The sequence below is a fragment of the Calypte anna genome, chromosome 1 (assembly GCF_003957555.1).
Source record: "Calypte anna isolate BGI_N300 chromosome 1, bCalAnn1_v1.p, whole genome shotgun sequence".
NCBI lineage: Eukaryota > Metazoa > Chordata > Aves > Apodiformes > Trochilidae > Calypte > Calypte anna.
This window is the reverse complement of record NC_044244.1, coordinates 47271217-47296734: the sequence shown is the minus strand read 5'-3', so window position 1 is coordinate 47296734 and position 25518 is coordinate 47271217. Positions and strand designations below refer to the sequence as shown.

At 40.9% G+C, this 25518-nt stretch overlaps 1 protein-coding gene across 1 annotated transcript in view; it reads left to right on the top strand.

The window, feature by feature from the left end:
* Positions 1–2350: 2350 nt before the first annotated feature.
* The window catches only part of PTPRO (protein tyrosine phosphatase receptor type O), a 151219-nt gene continuing 128051 nt past the window's right edge, over positions 2351–25518 (top strand). Inside the window, 3 exon segments of the mRNA XM_030458097.1 lie at positions 2351–2470; positions 2472–2511; positions 2514–2566. Coding sequence (XP_030313957.1) covers positions 2351–2470; positions 2472–2511; positions 2514–2566 — 213 coding nt within the window.

Here is a 25518-nt window from a genome sequence, read left to right as displayed (position 1 = left end):
GCAATTCTTGCATTCTCTTGGCTGTATTTTTCTTTGCTGTAAGAGCCAGACCAGAATGTTTTAATATCTTGGTCCTTTACTGAAGGTTTAATTCCAGAAATGCTTCTCAATTCTTTTGGCTATTGTTCACTTTAACTCTTTCATTAAAGAGTTAAAAAACAAATAGTTTTGTTCTGAAATTAAAATGCTAATGAGGTTTCATTTTATTTTATTGCTTTTTAGGTATCTCTATTCTTCTTTATGCCATCATTATTTTAACATGTAAATATTGTAAATGAGTGGTATACTGGAGAAGACTGCATAAAGTACAATCTTAACATCAAAAATCATTTACTATTACAATTTACTTGGTAAACAAGAAGTTCCTAGCCTAAAATTCAGTCCATAGTTTGCAAGTACTGATGACTATGACAATTTCTTAAAGAAACTCACTGCTCTGATTTTCAGATAACTTCTCTTCATCCTAAATCTGAAGGACATTTAGCCATGGTTAACCCCTTCCATACCAATTTCAGATAATGCTCCAAAAACTAACAGAGTGATGGGAACCCAAGAGAGGCCTATGTCCTTTACTGGTAGCAGTTAGTAGGTCTTTCCTGTCCCCAGTGTCCCCAGCTTCTTATAAACGAAAATATGGATAGTATTTCCCTTCTGGAACTCTAAATTTGGGCTTTGTGCCAGACTTGAATTTCTCCTTCATTTCCTGGTTTAATCCCCATCAAGTGTGGCAAATCACTGCTCAAGGGCCCATTTCAGTACAAAATATGCACATCCCTCTCTGGCCTTGGCCACTTTGAAATCAAGCTGTTGACTGAAGGCCCAAATTATATGAAAATCAAAGAGACTTCACTTATAAATCAGGCAGATCTCTGAAATACAGATTCATTATTGTCTAAACTCCTGATGCTGATAGAAAACACTTCGTAATTGACCAGTTTAAAGGACATTCCTGCAATAATGTATGGAAAGTTCACCTTGCCTAAATTACTTGGAAAATTTTAAAACAAACTTTGAATCTACTTTCAGCCAGTACTTTGGCTTTTTACGGAAAAGCAAACTGATAGCCCATTGCTATAAGCTATGGAATTACACCTAGATCCATAGGTGCTCTGAACTTTACTGCCCCAGACACATCCTTGTTATACATATGACTCTGTTTTGTTCAGATCGATATTGGCCATGGGTCTAATAGCTGCACTGAGGATGTGTCCTAATTTATATTGATATGAGAGTGCAGTCAGTAACAAACTAGATTCTGATGTAGTCTTCTCATTTTGGAAAGACTGTTTGCATCATAATGGTTGAATGGGGGGGATGTACAGGTGGGTGTGGAGGTTGCTTTGATTTCTCCCCCCCCCCCCCCCAACAATCCTTTATTCCTGGGGGCATCATCTTAAGTAAGACTCATGCAAAGATGAATAGCTTCCTTATCCTTAGCTTTGGTGATGACCATGATCAAATTGCAGGACTGTGGAAAAGACACTACAGAGGATGTGGCCCCAGGTTTTGCCATGTGCCTTTCTAAACGCTGGACTCGAGTATCTGGCAGGACAGCATGAGTCCTTCTCCACCCCTTGCAAGGCTTAGACTTGTACCTTGAACCTCTAAAGAGTTGTTCGTACGTTTTGTTCTGCTTCCTGGGAAGACGTGTAAGGAAGTCTGTTATTCCCGAACACTGTCTACGGAGCTGGTGCCTGGGCACCGGTTCCCGGCAGCTGTAGCTACATCAGCTGCAACTGAGCAGCCTTTCCCCCTCCCACAGCAGCCGAACTCGCCCGGGGCAGGGTCTGGCCCCACCAGCCGGGCTCCCCATTACACTCCCCGGGTGTTCGCAGCATTTCTGTCCCTTGATCCCGGAGGGGGAATGTGGTAGGGGAAATGACATTGGGTGAAACTGTTCTACGCGCTGCGGGGTGCTGAGGGGATGCTTTTTTGCCTGCTGTCACGCTTTTCCTGCCTCCGGAGAGGAGATGATGCTGGGAGAGCCGGGGTGGGCATGGGGAGAATGAGGGGCGGGGTAGGGCGGTGCGGGGGGAGCGAAGAGGGCGGTGGCTGCCGCCTCCCATCCCTTGCCTTGCGCCGGAGCTGTGATCCGCTCCTGACGAGGAGACAGCGCTCCAAGGGCCGCCGGGCGCTTCTGCCCACCCCTTCCCGAGCATCAAGCGGCGCGATCTCCCAAACTCGTGGGAGGGGAGACAACCAGGCACCCCCCTCCGGCGCCGCCGCCGCCTCCCTTTCCTCCTCCTCCTCCTTCTCCTCCTCCTCCTCGCCGCAAAACCCAAATAAAAGGGGCGGGGGTCGGCAGGATGCGCCGCTCGGCGGGGAGGTCGGCGCCGCCGCCGGCCGCCTGATGCTGCCGCAATTCGCCATTGCCGGGCACGGCTCGGAGGCGCGCGGAGGGAGGCGAGAGGCAGAGGTGGGGGAGCAGGGGGCAGAGGAACAGCAGCCCCCCCTGCCCGGCCGTCCCCACGGGCCGCGGCCGCCGTCCCCCCCGATGCCCGGCCGCCGCCGGCGAGGGGCCCCGGGGGCCCGCTCCTGCCTCCTCTGGCTCTTTGTGTTGCTGAAGGTAAGTGCATGGGAACGGGGGGATGCGGGTCCCCACCTCCCGTAGGCAGCGAGCCCCCTCCGCGCCGCCTTTGTGTGCCTTCCCGGCGGGACCAGGTGGCTGTGCCCGCTCCGCCTCTCCCCCGGAGGCAGGGGCTCAGCTCCGGCTCTCCGCGCTTTGTGCTCCTGCGGGCAGCAGCAGCGCGGATCTGCATCTGGCTTTGGGGAGGGGGTGGCGGGGGCGGTGCCGCCCCGCGGTCCGACAGGCGGGCAGCCCGCTCCGCTGTGCCCCGGGGCCAAATGCGCTCCTCTCCCGTATCCTCTCCGAAAGTGCTCGCAGTCCCAGGGAGATGCCGTGGCGCTTCCTCCCATCCTCCGCTTTCTCCAAAGTTCCCCTGTTCCCGGCGAGGGTGCCGAGAGGAGCGAAGTGGCGTTTTGGGGGTGTAACAGCCACCGGGAGCTCAGCACCGGCTGACCCCGTCCCCCGCCCGGCTGCGGCGGTGGCTCCGGGGAATTACCCTCCGCCAGGAGATGTTGCCCATTCCATGGCTCTTATCTCTCATGCTGCCCCCCCCGCCAAGGGAACCATTATGAAAATGCAGCTAACAAAGGGGCGGGTGGGGAATCGCATCAGTGTTACCGTGGCAGAATTTAAGGTTGCTTTCTGGTCAGTACCGTCAGTGTTTGAGCTCTGCCTGTCTTCTTGGCAGCTTCGTTTTTCAAAGTTTGCTTAATATTGCAAGTTTAGTTTCACATGACATTTTTTTATCTTTACGCTTTCGCTCTTTTAGTGGTTTCTCAGGCATATTTAATATGCTTTGTGTAACTTCTAAAAGAAAATGTGCGTCCTGTCTCGGCGAATACCGCTGACTATAAATGCCCTAAAGTAGTCAGTGTTCAGCGCTATTGAAAACTTGTATATTTCTCAGTCTCTGTTAAGGAGAGCTCTGTAACTAAGAACCTGACCCTTCAGAGTCTTATAAATGTAAATGTTGTATGGAAATCAGCAGGACTCCCTGTGTGAATAAGAGTTTACAGGATCATATCCTAGAACAGCAGTGGTGTCACTTTTAAAATTGATATTGCATTGACAGAACTATTTAAAGGGAAACTTTCACAGCATCTGTTCATGTGTAGTAGGCAACTGTCAGCTGTCTCATTTTCATAACTGCTAAAACATGCATTTATTCAAGATAAAATATTAATACACAGAAAAAACATTTTGCCTTGGAATTTGGTTGTTGTTCAGTTTTCAGGGTTTTTGTTTGTTTGTTTGCTTTTAACCTTTAGGAAAGTAAGACTGTGGATTGCAGAAAGCTGAAGGACTGCAGTTAATATCTCTTCTAGCTTGTTCCCTAATACAGAAGTGTCAACAGTTTTAAGGAGCTGTTTTATCTCACAGAGTTCGTATTACTCTGAATCCTGGCTTTTAAAAAAAAAATCAAGGTGTTTTGGTGGACTTACTGGCACTGCTGTGTCAGAAATCACTGTGGTAAAGCAAGACAGGAAATAGTTTAAGTTTATAAAATGCTAGTAAAATAAATAATCTCAAGAAATATAGGAAAGATTTGAAGGCAGCCAACCTCAGCCCTTCATTCTGTTGGAAAATAACCATCAGTTTAAAGCCATAGAAAACTTGCACAAACCCAGGACAGGAATGACAAAGTTGATGATCAGTAACAGAATTTCTTAGTGTAGCTCAAGGTACAGGTGTGTCAGTAATGCTGTGTGTGAGTGGGTTATGACTTTGCTTGGGTAGCAAGTCTACAGTAATTAACAGAATCACAGAATTGGCTGGGTTGGAAGGGACCTCAGAGATCATCGAGTCCAACCCTTGATCCACCGTTGCGGTTGCTAGACCATGGCACTGAGTGCCACATCCAGTCTCTTTTTAAATATCTCCAGGGACGGAGAATCCACTAGTTATCCACTAGTTATCTTGTACATTATTATTAGACACTATTATGAGACTTCAGAGAATGCACAAAGTGAAGTGTGGTTACAGGAAAGAAGTTGGGGAGTCAAAAGCAGTGCTTGTTTCAATTCACTGGAATAGGACCATTTTTCAGAGCCTGAAATTGACAGAGTTTTCTTTAAATATCTACATCATTTTTGCAGTGACAAATAGCTGAAAAAATTTATTTCAAAACAAGGCATTTCCCTAGTTTTGTGCTGTTCAGTTCTGCCAACTTGTTGAAGCAGTATTAAAATTATTCAGCTGCAAGTTATTAAATTGATGTTTTACCTGCAAGTTAATCTCAATGAGAAAGCAGTTGCATTGAACTGATGAATCTGAAGATGGGCAAAACTGATGACTCTGTGCTTGCTGTTTCAGCATTAGCAGCCCAAGTGCTGCTAAACTGTATTTGCTTCAGGAGGCCTTGATGCTCATGTGGCAATTTGTAAAAATCACCAGCAGACTTTGCACAGTGGTAACTGCTCAAAGCAAATTTTCTCTTCCCTTCCAGTTGTCGTATTTCATGGTCTTAAGCAATAGTGCCAACTTGTTCCAGTTCCTGACATTGTCTGAGGTTGCTGGTAGGTCAGTGACAAAAGGAGTGTGCCTGATATTGTTGCCTATGGGCAAGTAATACTTAGCTTATTCTTTATTTTTTTTTTTTTCCCCAATGTGATGCAGCTGCTTTCTGGGTCCCAAGGCAATACTGTAATCTTTCTTGGAAATACAGCAATGTGATTTTGCAACCTCTACCATTCTCTCTCTTCAGTGGTTTTCTTACCTGATGGCTAGTTTAGAAATCAGCAGAAGGAAAGTCATTGTGTGTGAGCTCAGGTATTAATATAGATTTACAACACTTGAGAGAAGAACAGTTGTGTCTTGCTTCAGAGAAAAGCCTCCGACCCTTCTGCTGTAGGAATTTCTTACTTAATATATTGCCATTTTGCAATGGCTCTGTGTTCTCTGGTGTTTCAGTCCCTGAATGGCTGGAATGCACAGTCCTTAGCAGCTTGCTTTGTAATTGTCTCATTTTGGTGTGGTAAAGGCAAGGCTGAGTACAGCTGAAAGGGAAAACTGTACTTCAACTAAATAAAGAACAGTAAAAAGTGGACACATTCCCTGAGCCCAGTGAGGTCATGTTTTCTTTCCCATCTTTTATAATTGTAATTCAGCAGCCTTCCCTTATATCTGCATTAAGCTTCAGCTTCTGTGCTGGATTATGTGATTGGTATTTCAGTTGTCCCCTATTAGTAGTTTGCACCTTGCTGTCTTTATGTTTCCTTGTATTATTTGTGTGGAGCAAAGTCGAGTTTAAGTAGAGGAAAATAACTTAAACACACCAAACCTGATGCTGGGACAGAATTTGCAATGTTACACCTCCAGGAGGATTTGACCAACTGTGAAAATTCTGGTTGTCACAGTAGTTCCAAGTATGTATTAAATAGAAGGGATGACAAACTTCAGGAAAATTGTCTGCAAGTATAAATAAAAATCACCTCTCTAATTTCCAGGAGACTGAGTTCTTTGTGTATCAGTCTTACACACTGATAAAGCAGCTATACTCTTTATTTTTTCTAGCAAGGACAACTTTTTGTGTCTAGTAAGATAGACTTTTGTCTTTTGCATAAGTTCATGGGGTTGATGTCCTAGCAAAGTCTAAATTTAGGTTTACATTGAACAAGACATTCAAAAAGGCTTAGGTTCTGTAAGAATTTACTCAGCACAACCTTACCCGACAAAGGATGTGTTTATATCAGTGTAATTTTCAATAATATCTGCATCTAATATTAATAATCTGAAGCAAAACCACACTGTCAGGACACTGCCTCTTCATGTGAGAGAAACTTTTTTAAGAGAGAGGCTGATTTTATAGTTGGGACACTCAGTGCTTCACCCCTGGTTTCTCCCCGTTGGAAAAGAAATGGACACAATGAGAATTTTGGTACAGAGTCCTTTCAGAACCTGTTCTCTGCCTGAGGAGATGCTGACAGAAGATCTTATAGAGAAACAAGTTTGGTTTTTTTCCTGTAATGGTGGTGTCACACCAGTATCAAAATAAATACACCCTCCCAGTTTGCCCAGTCTTACCAATTCATTTTTGTTTGCAAAACCAATGCAAGATTTGCTCATGATGGGACAGACCCAGAGGAGCTACTGAAGAAAAACACTCTGAACCTTGCTGTTTACCACTAGTTGAGACTATCCAGGACATATAGAGAAGTATCCTTACAGCAAAAGCATACACTTTTTGCTTTTTATAAAACTTTATTATGAATGACCATAAGTCATGTGTAAGTTTTATGCTAAAACTTAAGTGGCATACTCTCTCACTGCATGATTTTTATGGTCTGTTTCTAAGCTAGGGTGATACTTGGTGTGTAAGGTAATGAAGAATGCTTGGATACCTCCTGATGTTTATAGAAGTTGTAGTAGGCATTTGCAAACTGCTGGTGAAATAAAGGTCTGCTATTATTTTGTCACAAATTCTGATTTCACTGTGGTGAAATGGTAGTGGAGCATCAAGAAAAGACCTTTCATCTCTGCAGGAATTATGAGCCACAGACTCAAGTTGCAAGAGGGCAGTAAGTCAGTATCTAGGTTGCATCACCTGAGTCAGAACCTGTACTCAAGGGTGGTCCCTCATTCAGGTTAAGACAGGGACTATGCTGAATAAAGCCTTACCTGTGCTGATTCCATGGCACAGGTTAAAGAGCTCAAAAACATTGTTCTGACTGAACTTCATTAGTCTCTGCATTTCTGATGTCACCACACAGAGCCATCCAAGCAAGTAATGAAATGACCTTACAGAGTTTCAGAATAAATATTAAACTGAATGAAGTGTTATATATTTGAACCTCATTGCAGTAGACATTCTCAGCTCTGGAGTAGAGAGCACGTTCTTTTTACTTGAGCATATGGTCAGGATGATAAATACCAAAAAGAAAAAGCTTTGAAAACGGGTTCTTTTGCTGAACAACTTAAAAGGCTCATAGTTAATTTTAGTTCTAAATGTTCTTTAAAGTTACTTACTTTGTCCACTGGAGAAGTCTGTATTGGTTTTATCCTCCTAAGAGCTCTTATTCTCTAGTAAATTAGTGATGACACTTTTTGTTACTCAAGTTTTTAAAGATTCTGTTCTTGCAGCAAAATGTGATTGGTTGCAATATAAAGAAAAAAAAACCCGAAAAAAAACCCCAACAAAAACAAAAACCCCATAGAAGACCCAAACCAAACAACCAAATCTGGTAAATGTTAAATATGTTTTAAAATGAAAAATCTTTACTCAGAATTTAGTATATAGGAGGCTACTTAGAAAACTGAAAATTACTTATTATTACTTATTATACTTTTTATGTTCTGCACAAGAAGCCATTGTAAGGTACTTTTTTTTTTAAATAGTTAGATTTCCATCAATGTGTACTTAAGGAGAAATAATCTTTAAGAAAGACATGTGGCAACACATATAAGCTGCCATGTGCACAGTGTCTAACAGCTGAGTAAAGAATGGGAGAAATTTGCAACAGGAAAGTTACCTGCCTTTTCCTAGCAGTGTGTAATCTTGAATGAGTACAGGCAGTGAAGGGAGGAGCTCACAGGGAATAAGTCTGCTGGTTTTACAGTAAGCCAAATGTGATGTGTTTCATTTCTGGAACTCCTTCATTCTCATGCTAGGAAATTATAGTGGCTTTTAAATGAAGGAGTTCCAGAAATAAAATCTGCATCATGTCTGGCTCACCATAAAGATAGCACGTTGTACTAGAGCAAAAGTAGTTTGTGCTGTGCTTGAATTACTCTGCTTATCTCTGCATTTTCTCATCTGTTGTATGTGTGTGTTTAGAGGAGAAATGCTTTACAGTAAGCATCAGTGATGGGGAAGTTAGTGACTAGCAGGAGATAGGGGTTTTCTTAAGGGAATTGCTACACTCAGCTTCCAGTATGCTGGTCTTGAGGTGGTTATATGGGTATGAGGAGAGAATGTGTGGTATAGGCACTGTGAATGGTTGAAAAACTATGTTGGGGGTTAGAAATTTACAGAACTATTGTTAGAAGACAGCAGTGGGATGCTTAAACACAGGAAGTGCTTCAGAGGAGCTTAATGGAGGTAACAAAAGACATCTTCTCTGTGGTCTTTGTCAGCCAGAGATTTAGCATGAGGTAGCTGTTTGGTATATATGAACCTCTTGGAGGATAAAAATAGTAAAATCCTTAAGCACTTTGGGAAAAACAGATAATGTTGCCTGTCAGTCCTAACAGCTGTGATTTTTTGAATTATTTGTGTCCTCCGTGCTCTTTAGGAGGTTGAGACATGGTCCTTCTAGTCATGTCAGAAGGGTTTGAATAGCTGTAGTTCCTTTGTGTGCTATAAACTTGTAGTCCTCAGTTTAATTTTGTTGAATTCTGCCTCTATAATGCAAACACCAAGCCTTTGGGATAAGAGAGGTAGATCCTAGTCACTAAATTGTCTGTCAGCTCAGCAGCTTCTTTAGTTTTAAGAGCTTTCAATAATTTCCTTGACTTATACCTAGCATCACCCAAGAAAGGGGTGTTCTTCATGGCTGAGAGGAGTCCCTGGAGCAGACCAGAGACTGTCCCAGTTGCCTTGTTACCTTTGTGTAATCTACTGCTTGGCACATGCCTGTCATTTGCAGCATAGCTTTTCAGGATCATTGCCTTGTTCATCTGGAAATCATTTTAATATGAAAGCCATTTTAATGTGGAAAGTCTTTGCTCCTCCTAGTACTGTCAAATGTGAAGCAACGGTCTTGTTCTTATTCTACTTACAAACAGCAAAGATGCTTTCAAGCCAAGTAAGAAAAAAAGAGCCAAACCAAAAACAAAACAAAACAACCCTGTTGCCCTATTAAAATATGGTGAGGAACAGTAGAGAATTGGTGGAAAAATTTTTCAAAGAATGCTAATTAGTGTTTTCCCAAGAACTGCAAGGCAGATTTAAGGAAAAAAATTAACATTTTCCAACAGGAATGAAATTAATTTATTTATTATTTGCTTAGCACTGCTGTGCTTCGCTTTGTTCTGTATGCAAAATAGCTGCAGACTCTGCCTGAAGTGTGAAAGATAGACACATCAAAATAAGGATGCTCTAGATAACTGAGAAATGATTATCATACATGCCCATTGCTGGTATTCTCCAAGGGGCAATATACCTTCCAAACAGAAGTCACAGTTGCTTCCCACAGGAGCTCAGAGGGTTTGTTTTTTGTTTTTTGTTTTTTTTCTTTTTCTTTTTTTGTTATTGTTGTTTGCTTCTTTTGTTTTTATTCAGTATTGATTTCTACAGGATGTTGCTCAACAGAGCTTCTGGACATTTACAGCAGTTTTAAACATCAAAAAATAATTAATAATCAATGCGACTTTAATCCCTTCAAAGAGAAGCCATTAGCCTAGAAAAAATGTTCTACCTCACAATAGTTTCATTAAAGTAGCTGTAAGCAGGGCAAGAGATGAAAGAAACATCACTCAGATATTTTTATAAAGAGAACTTTTATTCAAAACAGTGAAGATAGATAATATTGTAGTATCTTTTTAAAATTCAAAGGTTTGGGGTTTAATTTTTTTTCTCTAACTTAGCTGCCTCTGCCTAATCTTTCACTGATATTATCTTGAGTCATCAGTGTCTGCTTCTGAGGAAAAAATTATGATGTCACAAAATCAATATCAGAGCATCCTATACTGTAATCCCTTTTCAGGGAAGTCCATTAAATCAATGACTCTCCTTCTGTGAGTAATGACTGTAGAATCAAGCCCTCTAATTTCACTGTATGAAGGAATAAGCAGATGGGATGGGATTCTATGTAATTAACTAGCAGTTATTAAATGCAACAAGAAAAATTATGACATTTTCTGAAGGATAAATGAATACATAGTGAATATTTAAGTCTGTTTCAAAATGATCTTCGGGATGAAATGACTTCCCAGTGTGTTACAAAATAATGTGTTAAACCAAAAATGCTTTTTTTATTTTAAAATCTATTTTGAAAACTAACTTAAGACACCATAGGCTCTAAAACCCCATCAGATTTCCTCAGCAGCACTGTGGGAAAGCATGAAAATTGCAGAAGCCTGGTGCCACATGATGTTACTGGCATTTACCTGAAACAGGGGCACTCCATAAATGCAGGTAATAATTTTGTCATCTCACCTGTTGTTTATGTGCAACATTGATCTCTGTTGGCTGGAACCAGAACTGACGGTTCGCTAATTCTTAGGATGCTGGGAGCTATCAGAGAGTCTACTGTGCTTCTGGGAACGGGTCCAAAGCCCAAATGAAGTCAATGGATGTCTTTATGTTGCTTTAAATGGGCTCTGGATCAAGCCGTAGAGGGGAGACCTGGGATCTCAGTTGCTGCTGTGGGGTTTGACATTCAGCACAGAGCAAACTGCGACCTGTGGGGACCTGGGGCTGCCTGCAGTACCAGTGGTGCAAACTGGAGGCCAGAGGATGGTTTGGATTTGGGGAAACTGAAGGTCTGATAGCTTAAAGACATGCTGCATTGGCCAGATCTTGAGCAGCTTCCTTGCTTAAGGGGTAGCTGTATGGGCAAGAATTGGTGGTTGAAATCAGTAGAAGCACATTAGAATGCTTCTGCTCTTACAAGGGGCACTTCTTTGCAGGAAGCGTACATAACTAATATAAGGCTAAGAATAGTGTGACTTTCTCCAGGCAAAGCCATCAGGTTCCTCTTTGTCTTCCTCTGCACATTTCAGACACTGTTCAAATAAGAATTTGGATATTAACCATACATGGATTTATACCAGTTACTTACTTGTATGTGGATCTGAACAATATTATATATCTGACCCATATATATATATATATATGTATGATGAATATATATATATATATATAATGAATATATAATATCTGAACCAGCTAGTCCCTGCTTCTTTAACAGGCTAGCTGAGTTAAAAGAGATACCAAAACCCAATGGTGATCTGGGGCCTTTGAATTTCAGAAAATAAACTCCCACCCTGCTCTGCCATCTGAACCTATCCATCACTTCCCAGTCTTCACTTATGCTCTTCCAGTTGACTGCAGAACAGTAGACCTCCATATCTGTCTTCACACAAATGAAAATACCAGTTCAAAATGTATTCATATGCTTACCTGTAATGCAGAAAGGAATGGGAATTTGAGAGAATTTAAGATAGATGTTTGGAAAATGATTTTTCTCTAAGGGGCAAGTGTACAACCAGATTAAGAGCTGGCAATGAGTTCATGTTATGTATCAACTAGCAGAACTGCTCTTACTTGGAGGAACTCATAGAGGCATCAAATACCATGAATTCCTTTCATGAAGAGAAGAAAACTGGATGTATTCTTAAGTATACACACAGAGCACTTGTGAAGGTTAATTGAGCTCTGTCTGTGCATAGGCATGTTTCTGTTTCGTTTAAACCTTGAGAAATAGAGAGGTGAAGAGTCAAAAGTTAACAATGGCAATGAGTAAAAAAGTAAGGGTTTTGGCCCTTTGACTGCATTGCTTCTCAGAAGCTTTTCATGGGATCTGTATCCATATTTGCTGCGTAATTATTCTTTAAAAAGAAGATACTTAGTTTTTTCTTTTACTATTTTGTCATCAATTACAAACATTTCAAAGCAACATGCCAGAGACCATGGCTATGGTAGACATCTTAAAGCTAGGAAAAAGGTTTTATTTATACAGTGGCATAACAGCCTTGCTGTCAGATACCAATTCTTCTTGGTAAGTATTCCTGCACCAGGTGGTGGACAGTAGCAAGCTGGGACATCAGTAGGTGTCTGGGTGGAGGAAAAATAATCTGGAATGTATGACATGTGGTGCATAGAGCATTTAGCTTGGAGCAGGGCAGGAAAAGAAACAGAAGCATTCTGAAACATGCCAGAGTGTTTCTTGCCCTTATGAGCACTGGCTATGATAAAAGCATATGAGAGACAGTGGATACCTGAATTAGAATTAGTTTTAAGTGGAAGAATAAATTTTGCAATTGAAATGTTTAGAATAATATGATTTGGTTTTCCAAGCTTATAGTTTACCATCTCTTCAATTCTTCTGGCCTGTATGGTGGATAGGTCTCATACAGTGATTAAAAAGAAAGGGCTGAATTTTCTCATGCTTATTTCCAGCTTAGTACATTGAGATTCAGTCACACAGCAGAACTGGGCTCTCCTGCCTAGAACTTGTCTTTGTCTGCCTGTAGATACAATAGTAAGTCTGCAAGTCAAAGGCAAGGAATGATGCTCTTAAAACCCCATGAGGTAAAATCACAACAGTGTTACGACCTGGATGTAATCTGGTTGGAGATCACTGGTCAGCCTTATGTTTTGCTGCCCACTTTTAGGACTATCATGGGTATTTTCTCATTTATCCTTCCAGCTGGCTTTAGGCTGACAGTAATGGTGATGTTCTTCACTCCACTGTGTAGCTCTGAGGTTGTACCCAACTGTGGCTTATGGGGAAAGTGGGTTGCAAGAGACTGCATTGAGCCAGCTGAGAAAGCACCTGGGTCAGAACTGTCCTCTGGCTGGCAGCAAAGTGGCAAATAGAGTGAGGTGTCTGCACACCTCTGAGGATACAGGGAAATGTGTAACTGTTTAGAGTCACACAGGAATTTAGGCTGGATGAGATGTCTGGAGCCCATCTGGTCTCAGCCTTGGCTCAAAGCAGGGCCAAGTAGGCTGGGGGCTAAGGGCCACGTCCAGGTAAGTTTGAGAATCTGCATGGGTAGAGATTCCACCACCTCTGGAAAACCTCTTGGGACCTCTGTAGGAAAGGAGTGACAGTCAAACCGACTTAAGTATTATTAACTGGGACTCAGAAAAACCTCATGAAACTGTTTTATTAACCTGACAATTCTGGTTTTTGTTTTTTGGTTTTTTCTCCTCTTTTCTTAGATTTATTACAAAATATTTTTCTTTGGAAAATTTAAAACTCTGGGTTACAGTCACAAGCTTTTTGCTGAAGTCTGCTGGTTTTCTTGCATTCACCAGCTCTTTGGAGCTCGAGCTTTAAATATAACATCAAGGATAAAATTCTTAGGGCTGCCATCGTTAGAATGTGCCTTAATTATCACTTAAACTTTCTGCAGAGTCAGGCAGGTATCTGCCATCACTGCACATTCATTTCACAGGTTCACATTTCTCAAGAAAGCTTTTTGATGGAGGTTTTTTTTTTTCCTTTTAATTTCCTCCCCCCTACCTCCTGAATTACATTTCTGAGAGGAGAACCACCTCTTCATATATTTTCCAAGCTTAGGTCTCTGGCATGCAGAAACCCCTGAAAGCTTCAACACAGGGGTAGTTGTGAGCAAGGTGACTTAAAGGTGTTGGGGCAGAGCTGGCCCCTGTCCTGGCCCCTGTCCTGTCCAGCTTTGTGCTGGAGCAGAGGAATCACTGCACCCAACTAGAGAAACTTGTAAAAACTGAGGTGGAAAAATAAATGTCTCAAGGGAATATGTGGAATCCTTTCTGGAAAGTTCCCTTATACTTTTTGTATTGATAACCGAACCGCTGCTCCTAAAATCAATAGAAGATCACAGGGACTCAATACACTTAATGAGCTCCAAAGGAGCAGTTACTTTGGACTCCAATTACAGTTTCTGCTACCTGATTCTGCATCATAGTAGCATTTTATTGCTGATGATGTTGGAGGAGAGGATGAATTTGGTAATTTTTTAGTTTTTTCACAGATTTTTTGCCATGCAATTTTGTTAAGTCATACTTTCTGATGTTTGCTTGTTTATGCTAGAATACAAATTTCCCTTTTTTTAAAAAAAAGAAGTAATAAAATACAAGATGCATAATAATAATAAAAAATACCCCCCTCCAAACCAAACAAAAACCCACAAAACCCCTCAAATCCAAATAACCCTCCCCCATGTTTAAATAATCCCTAAGATGGTTGTTGTTATATGGTCCTTACTACTTCCAGTCATGTGCCATGAATCCTGATTTCCAAAGAATATTACCTTAAAAAAAGCCTTCTGCTTGTAGCTCTTAGAAGTCAGATAGTCCAGTTAATAACACAAAAGCATATTTTACAGTTAAAAGAAAAAAAAAATCTCAGTGTTATATGTTAGAAAAACAAAATTACTGCTTTCCTGTAAAGACCATACAATGCCAGATTAAATTTATTTTGGGAATACAAGAGGATTATTCTGCAGAATGTGCTTGCCACTTGTTAAGTGAGATGTGTCAGCAGAGAGTGTGAAGATATCTTGGAGAACAGAGCATAAACAGAACCAGACGAGTTTACAGAAAGGGGAAAAACCTCTGCACTTCTTTTTTATTTAGCATAAAAGAAATGGATAGAAGGGATTTCAGGATGTCACGCGTGGCCTAGGATGGCTCAGCTGTGCTCACACTGTGGGCTCAGGAAGTTTGGTTCTCTAATCCTTTTTCTTTTCAAAGGTAGATTTAGCTATGTCCAACTCTCTGGCCTGCACTACTATGCAGGGAGGATGGTGTGAAGGAGGCGACCTTGAGGTCTGCTCCACAAGATGCTGTGCACAGCAGAGCTGCAGGGCATGTGAGAAAGACTCCAGGATGATATGGCTCTTGCTTGCAATTCAATTTAAATGCATGGTTTCAGTAGGAATTAATAATATGGAAGGCTTATAGATTATTAAGACAGGGATTGTCTGACAGCTGCATGTCATGTGAATATAGGAGGATATAGGACATATGCTCTGGTTTACCACAGCATGTTGCTTTCACAAACATGCATGAAAAACAAAATCTAGGGGTGTCAGATCATGCTTGGGATTGATCCTTTATGTTTTTGTCCAGAAACACTACCTGCTATTCCTATGTAATGGATGGTTGATAGCTGCTGGATGGCCACTGAATTTTTGCAATGATAATGAAATGTCTCTTTGCATTTGGAGATTAGCCCCAACCTGGATGAGGGGAAGCAGATGGACTGCAGAGATATGTCTGCATCAAGCACCCAGAAATGCATATGTTAGGTTAAGAAGGCTAATAGAGGGAAGGGGAGTGTCCCCTGAAAAATTCATCTCTGTCCTGTCAGAAATGGCTGTAGAGTTCTGGGATTTTTCTCTACTGAAACGATCGAGTCTCATTTATCTCTTCCTCTTAGCATATTGGCTTATTCCCTCACTACAAGTACTTATCCAGTCTTTACTTGGAGTGTTGGACTAAAGGTCATAACCATTTTTTTTTCCTCTCTTTTTTTTTTTTTTCCTCTAGTCCCTCTGTTTCTAAAGATGTCAAATGAAATAACTGATGATTTCTTCTGATACCAGAAGGCCTTCACAATATGCATATTAGGTTTAAAGTATTTTTCTTTTCTACATCTCAGTGCTTTCAATTTGTATGCAGAGCCATCCTCATACCATGAACTCCTGTGCCTAGAGCTGGGGATTATGTTCTTATCCAACATATGTACTCAGCCTGAAATGCTAAATCTCTGCTACTAGAGGAATGGAAAGATGTTATGGTTAAAGTAGCTGTGTCAAAGTAACCAGTCATATTAAACTATAAATCATTCCTGGTGAGAGAGGTAAGATAAAGATAGTCCCTGAACATTTGCATCCCCTGACCAGCACTAACTCATAAATCTAAGTATCACTATTCTGACCATGAGAGATTAAACAAATATGTGTTTTAATTAAAAATATAATCGATTTTGTGACAGTGATAGAGGAATCCATGGGAATGCTGTTTTTTACAGTAATCATCAGATTTTGGTAGCTTGTAGCATGCTGACAGTGGCATGGTGAGATCTGAGTTGTTCCCCCATCCCTTAAGCCAGCCTGGTCTTCCTGTAAGACCAGAAGCAGCTCCTGCAGGATTCAACCTGCTGGGGTCCCCGTCCTGTCCTTATGGCATCAGTTCAGGTAGGAGGAGAAGACAGGGCAGAATAACTCAAGTGTCTTTGTATCTTCCCCCATTACATGTCAGGAGTTGACTGCTGATGCTGGTTGTCAGCATGTACAGCTTCAGCCCAAGGGTGGCTTTGTGGTGAGGCAGGGAAGGGCGGTGGCCGGGACCTTCCCAGGAGTTGTGGAGGATCCAGCTGCTCTTGCATCCCATCCTTTGTTGGGATGCTGAGGGTCATGCTGGAGCTGACAGAGGCAGGTGGTCCACCAGGCTGGCTAACATTGCCTTGCTAACAGTGCTCCTCCGGCCATCCCCGAAGCTCTGTGCTGGAGGAAGGTGCTGTATCTTCCCATTTTCAGAGAAAAGCAGCATTGCTAGCTGGGAAAAAGATGGCATCGCCATGCTTTCAGCTCATCCTTTCCCTTTGAGGGCATTTATAACCTGAAAAGGAGGCAGCAGACACTGTTGTCTTCTGCAGTGCATCTGGGCTGTTCTAGTGCATCCCTCTCTGATGCACAACTGGTACAAGCCACAGAGGGATTTCTCTGGTACCTCAGCTCAGATGTTTTCTGAGGGCTTATGTTACCATTCGCATTATCACGTTGTCGTAACAGAGTGCTGACTGGTGCCTAAAATGCTGGTGGGGAGCTTATCCATGGATAAGCTGCAGGCTAATCTGGCTTTCAGTTTGTGAAACTAGGCTCAGTACTTGAGAGTGAGAGGAGGAGATCCTCTGAGGAAGCATCGTGTTGGGCAGTTGAAAGAAATTTCTAGGAAAGTACAAAGAGAAAGAATCTTTTCATTTTTCCTTTCCCTCATGAATTAAATAGTAGCTGGTTTTATTTTAATTTTTTTTTTCTTTTTTTTTTCAGTAATGGGCAAAGTGGATGTTTTATTTATTAATGTTGTGCAAAAAGCATTGTAGAGGTTAGGTATTCAGAAGGTTTGAAAGGGAAAATAATCATTTAGATTTATTGCACAAAATTATTTTGTAGTTCTTGCTATGACAAAGAAGCCTAAGAAGCTTCCCAGTAAATACTTCAATTCTCCAGAAAGAGCATTTCAATTCTATGCTTTTAGCCCTCTTTAAAGAAAAATGGAAGTTGGGCCAGTTAGTCAAGGAAAATTCAGCAACATTAAGAATCATTTGCAGGTATTAGCAAATAGTTGCAGTTGTCTGAGATCTGTATTTTTCCAAGAAGAATATTAGTCTATTTCTTGTATTTCTCCTTTCTAGGGTTTGTCCTCTCATTATTGTTGCCTTGGCCTCTTTCCTTTCTAGCCCACTAATTCTGTTCCACTTGTCCTCTTCTGCCATGCTCAACCCTTTTTCTCCTCCATCCACACCTAACCCTGCTCAAGTCCATTTAGCTCACACCCAGCCTCTAACACCCTCTCCTCATTTCTCAAGTATTTTGCTTTTCAGTTCTAGGGAAGTTGTATTTCTCCAGTAAACGTTTTGGATAGCGTTTTATAACAGCCAAAGAAAAGGCTTTTTTGCACACACCATTTGCAGCCATTTAGCCCAGCTCAATAGTTAACTTCCAGTGGAATGCTAGTCACAAAAAAACTATGATTACATGAAAAGACTATTTTAGTGAAAATAGCTGCTATTCAAATACAGATCATACTTCTCAGGGAAAAAAAAAAGAAAAAAAAAAGGCCAATTACTGTGCTTAGTCACCTACACTGTGAATTCAAATGAACGACATCTAAAGCAGTGATGTTACACTGATTTTTACAAAAATGTAACTAAAATTGACATCAGTCTCTATAACTTTCAGCTCAACTGCCTGTAACTGTGATAGGGTTTCACAATTTTGTCCTGGATACATTTCATAGAATCACAAATTGGTTGAGGTTGGAAGGAACCTCTGGAGGTCAAGTGCTCCAACACCCCTGCTCAAGTAGGACCACCTAGAACTGGTTGCCCCAGCCTGTGTGCAGACAGCTTTTGAATATCTCTAAGCATGGATCTCCAAAACCTTTTGGGCAACATAACCACCATCAGTTGGCAATACACTGCCACCAGCTGCCTCTGGGATACCAGCACAGAATCAACATATAGTGAACCATTCATATGGATACACCTCAGTAAAAATATATATAGATCAACTTCCCCAGCAAAAAAACCCAAAACAAACCAACAAACAAACAAACAAACAAAACCAAGTAAAATTTTTTTCTCCCTTAGAAATATGTGGTTGTTTGTCTTAAAAATATTGTACTGTAACCTTAGAAGGTTGGGAGCTCCAAAGCCTTTGTGAAGAGCTTAAAATAGATTTCTTTTCTATGCCCCCCTCCTTCTCCCTTTCAATTTTTTTTTTTTTAAGGCATTTATTGCAAGTTTGTTTGGGTAGTTTTGTCTGTCTGAATTACATATATTCCTTCCATTAGTCATATTCCAACCTTTCTATTAGATAAATTGGCTGATGGCCCATAAAATAGGTTTTCCAGGACTACTTCCATGACTCTGGTTTACACCAAGGCCCTTCTGAAGTTTCAAACCCACTAACAATGATGCTCCCACACAATGTACTGGGATTGAATTGGCCACACTGTTAGCAAACAGGAATGCTTTCTCTGAAAGGTATATGATGTTCTTTTTTAACATCACTGGTTTAACTTATAATCTTTGCTGAAACACCAGTCACTCCATCCATTTATGAAAGCAAATATATAATTAACTTAAACCAGAAAAATATGTTTTGTGTGAATATTAATTTCACTGGAGGCCTCCAGTCTGTGGATAGAAAGCTGTTAGCTAGATACAGGCTCTGATATAAAAGAAATTGAATGTCAGCTTTAAGCTTCATCTGGGAATACCATGGAATACTTCAATATAGGTGTCCCAGTAATGGTGTGGGGCTCCTGAGCTGGTGGTGCAGCTGGACTGGTGGCTCTGGAAGAGTGTTGAATGGCACATGGGTCACGCAGCAGCAGAGAGGGCCTGAGCTGAGAGGGGACATATTGGTGAATTGGGGAATAATGATGGCCAGTAAGGGATGGCTGAAATTTTGATGAAGACCAGACCAGTTTTACTCATGGGAGGTTTTTTTTTTTTGCACTCTGGTCATTTCTAGAAATTATTTCTTGATAAGCCAGACTGCTCTAGATGTATATCAGCTGTCAGTTGAAAAAGAGTCTGGAGATGAAAGACATTAAACGTATCTGCTATTACTAAATAAATAAAGTGACCTGAAGAGAAAGCACTAACTAGTAAGCAAACAGATTACTACTGTAAAACCTTGGTTGCTTGCATTTTGGTAAAATGCAGTTCTGCACTGAAAATGGTTCTCTTTAGACTTTTTCATCAACAAAGACAGGAGATTCTGCTGAAGTGGAAGCATCTCTGCAGATAAGCTTGGGACAAAGGATAATTAAATCCTGGGACCTGAAGATGTTGAGAAGGGTAGAGAGTATTAGCATTGGTATTCATGTACTTGCTAATGTCTATTTCATCTCCGTAGGAAAATTAAAATTAATGATGCAGTATTTTAATGGTTTCATTCTATATGAGGGCTTAATTGCAGTTTGTAAACCACAAATCTTATCTTCCTGTCATTAATACACCAATGAAAATACCGGGTTTTATTTTCTGGTTATTTTTTTATTATAGATTGACAAATTTATTTGCTCCTGCTTATTGGTACTTGCTAAAAATCAATCTGAAATTCATTTACACATTTTATAGGTGTATAAGAGGGCCCCTAAAAAGAATGCATTTGTGGAGAATTTGGGACCAAGCTACTCTTTGTGTCTTAAAAAACATATGCTGAATGAACCAGGTAGCCTCCCCATGGCATACCTGATGCACCTGCAGAGAGGGGAATAATATCCAGGAGAGTGAATCTTGGCCTGTTCTGATCACAGGAATGAGTGAATTAATGAATGCAGACTAAATTTCTGTCATAAGTAATGCATTAACATGGGTATTACACCATCAGCATTGCCCTTCTGCCCTTAGTAAAACTAAAGAAAGCACACCTTTTAAATTACATTCAGATTTATAATTGAGAATTTTGAGTGATGGCTTCGTCCACTGCAAGCAAAAGGAAGTGATTTATAATGTCAGTAGAAAGTTGTTATGTGAGGAGAGATTACCAATCATAATTTCAGACTCAACAGTATTGATAATTCTGAATTGTCTGTTTTAATGCAAATGGTGTCTTAAATACTGTGCTCTATCTTAATTAAATAAAGTAATCCTTCCTTGCTTGGGTAGTCCCCTAAATTAGCCACCAGGCTAACATTCTCAGGATCATGTTTTTGCATTGTTTAATCCATACCAATTGTACAAATTGAAAGAAAAAAAGAAGAAACTGGTCTCTTACATGTGCAGCTCAAGAAGCATAGCTTCAGATTTAAATTCCTCTGGATTCTTTTCCAGTTGTTCAAGAGAATGCTCCTGTAGGCATCAGTGGGCTCAGATCAGCCTTCCCCTGGTTGAACAGATTCCATGTTGTGCTTTTGGGGGATTTCTGCACTGTAGAACTGTTGTCAGCAGAGAGTTAACAGAGGAAGCATCAGCCTGACCCAGTGCACCAGTGACACAATGAACAGAGCCCGCTTAAGCAAGGAGGCAAGATCTGGGGCTGGTCCCCTGTGCTAGCAGCCATTACTCACCAGCCCTTGGGCTGGATGGGTCTGCAGTGCAATTGGGATATGTGGTTACATCTCAGGTATTTGTGCCTGAACTGGTTTTCATCTAATCGGGTCAGGTACCCTTAGCAGCAGAGCTGTGGTCACGGGGAGGGTTTCAGCTTCTGAGTACGCAACTGAAGTGCAGTCTGCACCATAAACCCACGTTTCCATGGTTCCCTGGATAGTGGGCTTGGGGCCAAACTCCCTTCCGCATGTGTAATCCTGTTAAACTCAGTGGGACTGCTTCCACGAGGGAGAAGCAGCAGAATTGGGCTGTGCAGTATGACAGTATTAAAGCAGCTCAGCAGCTGAGTGCAGCTGCATCTGTGCTAGGAGCGCCTGGGAGCCATGGATAACAAGCCCCTCTTGGCATCAGGTCTTTGAAGAAGGAGAAGCTGCTTTCTGGGACATGTCCACTGCAGCTGAGGCTTGTGTCTGTGATGAGCTCTGCCTGGGCCTGAGCTGTGGGTTTTACTATAGTCAGAGTGGGGGAAAAAGAGACTGGATGTGGCACTTAGTGCCATGGTCTGGTAACAGCAGTGGTAGTGGAGCAAGGGTTGGACTTGATGATCTCAGAGGTCCCTTCCAACCCAGCCAATTCTGTGATTCTATGCCAGGTGGTTCCTATAAGTGAAGGTTTGATAACTTACCTTCCAGACCTGGTTCTCTCTGTCCAGATAATACGCATCCATCTTGCTCAGCCTAGATGCCCCAATTTTGGGAGTCAGCTAAATCCAGTGAGGAAACTCAAGGTTTTCTGGCAGCAGCCCTGTATTGCCCTGGGATCCAACCAGCCCCCAGCACCAGGGAGTCTCTTCCCTTCTGGCTCCTCTTGCCCACATGACAACACAGGCAGAGGGATCTGGGGGCAACAGATAAAACACAGTGCTGGAAATTTCCTGGCGTCCTTGAATACTTTGATTCAAATGAGATTTCTTTATAAGCCTTTCTGTAAATGATGTGGAAAAGTGAGGGGTACAGTTTTTCCGGCAGTCTTACAAGAAGTGCTTCTCTTTTTGCTTCAAAAAAATCATGACATTTTGAGAACTGACAGCAACTTTATGCTTTATTAATAGCACAGCTGCTTCTAGGTGTTTGGTACCTAATGGTGGTAGGACAGATACCTGGAAACATTCTACATTCATTTTACCCTCATTATTCAAGGGGGAATACTGGGAATAAGTCACCTACTGGGAAGAAAGTTTGTATTTTCTCAGTGCCAGGTTTTTCTCTGGTGGTGATTTTGTTTCTGCTCCTTTTAGTACAAGGGGCAATAGATGACTGTGTTCTGTATCAGCCTAAAGCATTGCCAAAATCTGACATAGGATTTCCACAAAGTTCAGTGCTGATATAAGAGGCTCTATTTGTAATATGTATTAGGCATGACAGTGAAACCTGCCTAGCCTCTGGTTCCACAGTAATTTGAAGCTCCCATTAGACTCGTTGAATTTTGTAACTGAAGTTCATATCTCTTAAATGCACCGTTCAGGCTGCATACTATTTTATGGTGCAAAAAGCAGAGGAATTTAAATATTTCTTGTTCAAAAAAAGCTTCTGGGTAATTTCAGCACTTTTGAATGAAGTTATTTGGACTAAGCTTTTTAAAGGTCTGGAAGACATTTAAAAGAACACTAGTGGGAGATGAATATTAAAGCATCAACCTAATGTTTTAAGTCCAGAATTTACTTCCACCACCTTTGAGAGTTAGGATTTCACCCTGAAGACGTAATGATGATTGCTGAAACCTTGTCAGTCTTCTTCCCTTTCTGCATATTACAGGTTAAGCAAAGAAAGCCTGGATGAAATAAAGAAATACCTATTGGTGGGTTTCTGTTTCATTTTTTGGAGGCAGAGAAAAGCTTGGCCAACATTCCTTGGCTGTGTTTCCATTTCAACAAGCACTTCTCCAATTAGATGTAGAAATACTGAAAAAGCATGAGAGAAATAGTTCTCTGGCTAGAAGCAGAAACTGACTGGAACCACCTAAAACTGCACGTCCAAAGAGTCTGAAGAGGCACCCAAACTTTGAGATGCTTATCCAACCTGTTAAAAAGATGGTCCATTTTATATCATAAGCTTTTAATCTCATTCATCCAAAAGTAAGGCTTTTTATATGCAAAAGAGAACAAGGCTGACAGCCTGTATCTGGGATATATTCTAGGGTACCTGTTCAAACTCTGCTGCATTATTCATCTATAAGTAAACATGAGGCTTCTTGTCAAACACACATTTCTTTCCAAAACCATCAAAATCTTTTATGTGTTTTTAAAAAAAATCTAACTTGATTTTTAGAGAGCATGCAAAACCATGTGATTAGTCAGCTCTGACTGCAGAAAATATAACCTATGCTGGATTCTCAGTATCACAAGACAAATGCATAAGACTTCAAGTACAGTCCTGAGGTAGTTTGCTCCATCAACCTCCAGCTTTTCAGTCTCCACAAAATGCCCAGTTTTTTTGTGCTGGTTATTGTATTGTTGCCTGTAGACTCCTACTTCTTCTCTAAGTAAGTCAACTTCACTTAATTTGGCAAGCAGTGGATTATGTTTCTCTAAAATCTTTTAGCTGGTGTTATCCAATCCATGGAAGGTGCTACAGGAAGTAGCATAGAGATCTCTTGTTAATCTGAAGGAGAAACAAGAGCATCAGTTCCTTCTGTGCCTAATCTGCTTATTAAGAATTACTTTAGCTAATATAAGATTAATTTTTAGAAAATTCTCTTCACTCTTTATAAGTTGAGTAAAACCAGCTTTAAAGTGCTTTCTTTTTCATTTATTTTCTTAGGTGCTTCTTTCAGTAAACAGTGAAACTACGCTGTTTCACTTCACCTTCCTTTCCAGGTTCCATTTAGTAGATTTTTAAAAAATAAAAATATATTTTACTTTTTTTTTTTTGGTCGTGTTTATTGTGTGTTCTAAGTATTTAAAATACTTGTGTTCTCATTGGGCTACATAATTTTTTCCTATTCTCTGACATTGTTATTTTCCTATTATTGAACAGTTCCTATTAAAAAACAGGTTTGGGACTCAAACAAATTGGAACATACCCTTTGAAAGGCTGAAATTAGTCTTTGAAGTGCAATGTGATATGGACTTGACAGCTCTTTGAAACAAACAAGGATGGAGATGTGGTTTGCAGAAATCCTCCTGGATGCAATCCATTTCTGGTGCCTGAATTTCAGGAAAATGGGTCAGCAGATTGTTCTAATGGATAAAATATGTGGATAAGATTGTTTGGTTGCTTTGGTTTTGGGGATGGGACAGATTGATGTTTCTTCTATCTCTTTTTGTCTCAGGCAGTTCTGTTTTCTAGATTATTGTCAAGTGCTTTATTTTTTTCAAATCAGAATAATATGTTGCTTCTATTAAAAGTTGTCCTTACTGTATGTATTTCTGTTATTCTTAACCTGATATAAGAAGTATACATAAAATAGCATGGGTAGAAAGAAAGAATAAAGCTGACACTCTGTCTGATCATTAACCATATATCAAGACCCATAAGCTGTGAAATTTCATGAAGTAGTGCCTGCATCCTAAGGTAATATGATTTAAAACAAATATTTCTTGAATAAACTGGATGGCTAGGAACGATTTTCCTCTCTCCAACACTGAATAATAGCAGCAGTAAATGATAATAGTTAATACCCATGTGAATATTTCCATTTCACCTGCCAATCATGTACTACTTTACAGAAAAGAATAAGCAGCTTTTCTTGCTGGGTTTATAGGAGGGAGTTTGCTGTACTGCATACATACCTTACAGATGGTTATAATTTCTAGAGCTGTCACTCAATTTAGCTTGATAGTAATTCAGCCCATGGGAATCCTTCTCACTTCTGCTGCTCTTCCCTTGGTTAACGTCAAAAAAATAAAGCACTGAGTAGCTGAAACCAAACCCTCATTTCAATGGAAAGAGAGAATTCCCCTCCTGCCTTGTGCCTCCCCACCCTGGACCATCATTTACATCTCTGAAGAGAAATAGCTGTAGTTAGTTATCTAACTAGTGGAAGGAGGACTTTTCCTTGGTGTATGCAGGGGAAATACTTTCCCACTTTTAATCTCTGCTGAGCAGCTCATGTTGCAGCCCCCTTGGTTTTTAGGGATGAGCCTCACAGCCAGGCTTATCCTTCTACTGCCACAAGAAGGCAGCAACATTTGCTCTCCAATGCCCTTGGAGCTGGATTAAGTAGTGACCTACAAAAGAAGCCATATAACCATTTGCCAGTCCCTTAAAGCCATTTATTCATATTAGCATAGCTTTTTTTGGCATCAACATATTTTCTTCCAGTGAGTTAAGATCATTATCAAAATTCCATGGAGTTAATTCAGAAAAGAATCTGCAAAGGAAATAAAGTAGGATGATCTCAGGGAATTACTTTTTCATAGTTCAAATAAAAGCAGACTCCTTCTCTTTTTCTGCCTTCCTGCTTTTTCTTTCACTTTTATGACTGCAATTTGAAATCTTAGGCCCTCAGTTTTAGTAAGGATGACTCACGTTACACTGGCAAGCGCAGGGGTCTTAATGTGACTTTATC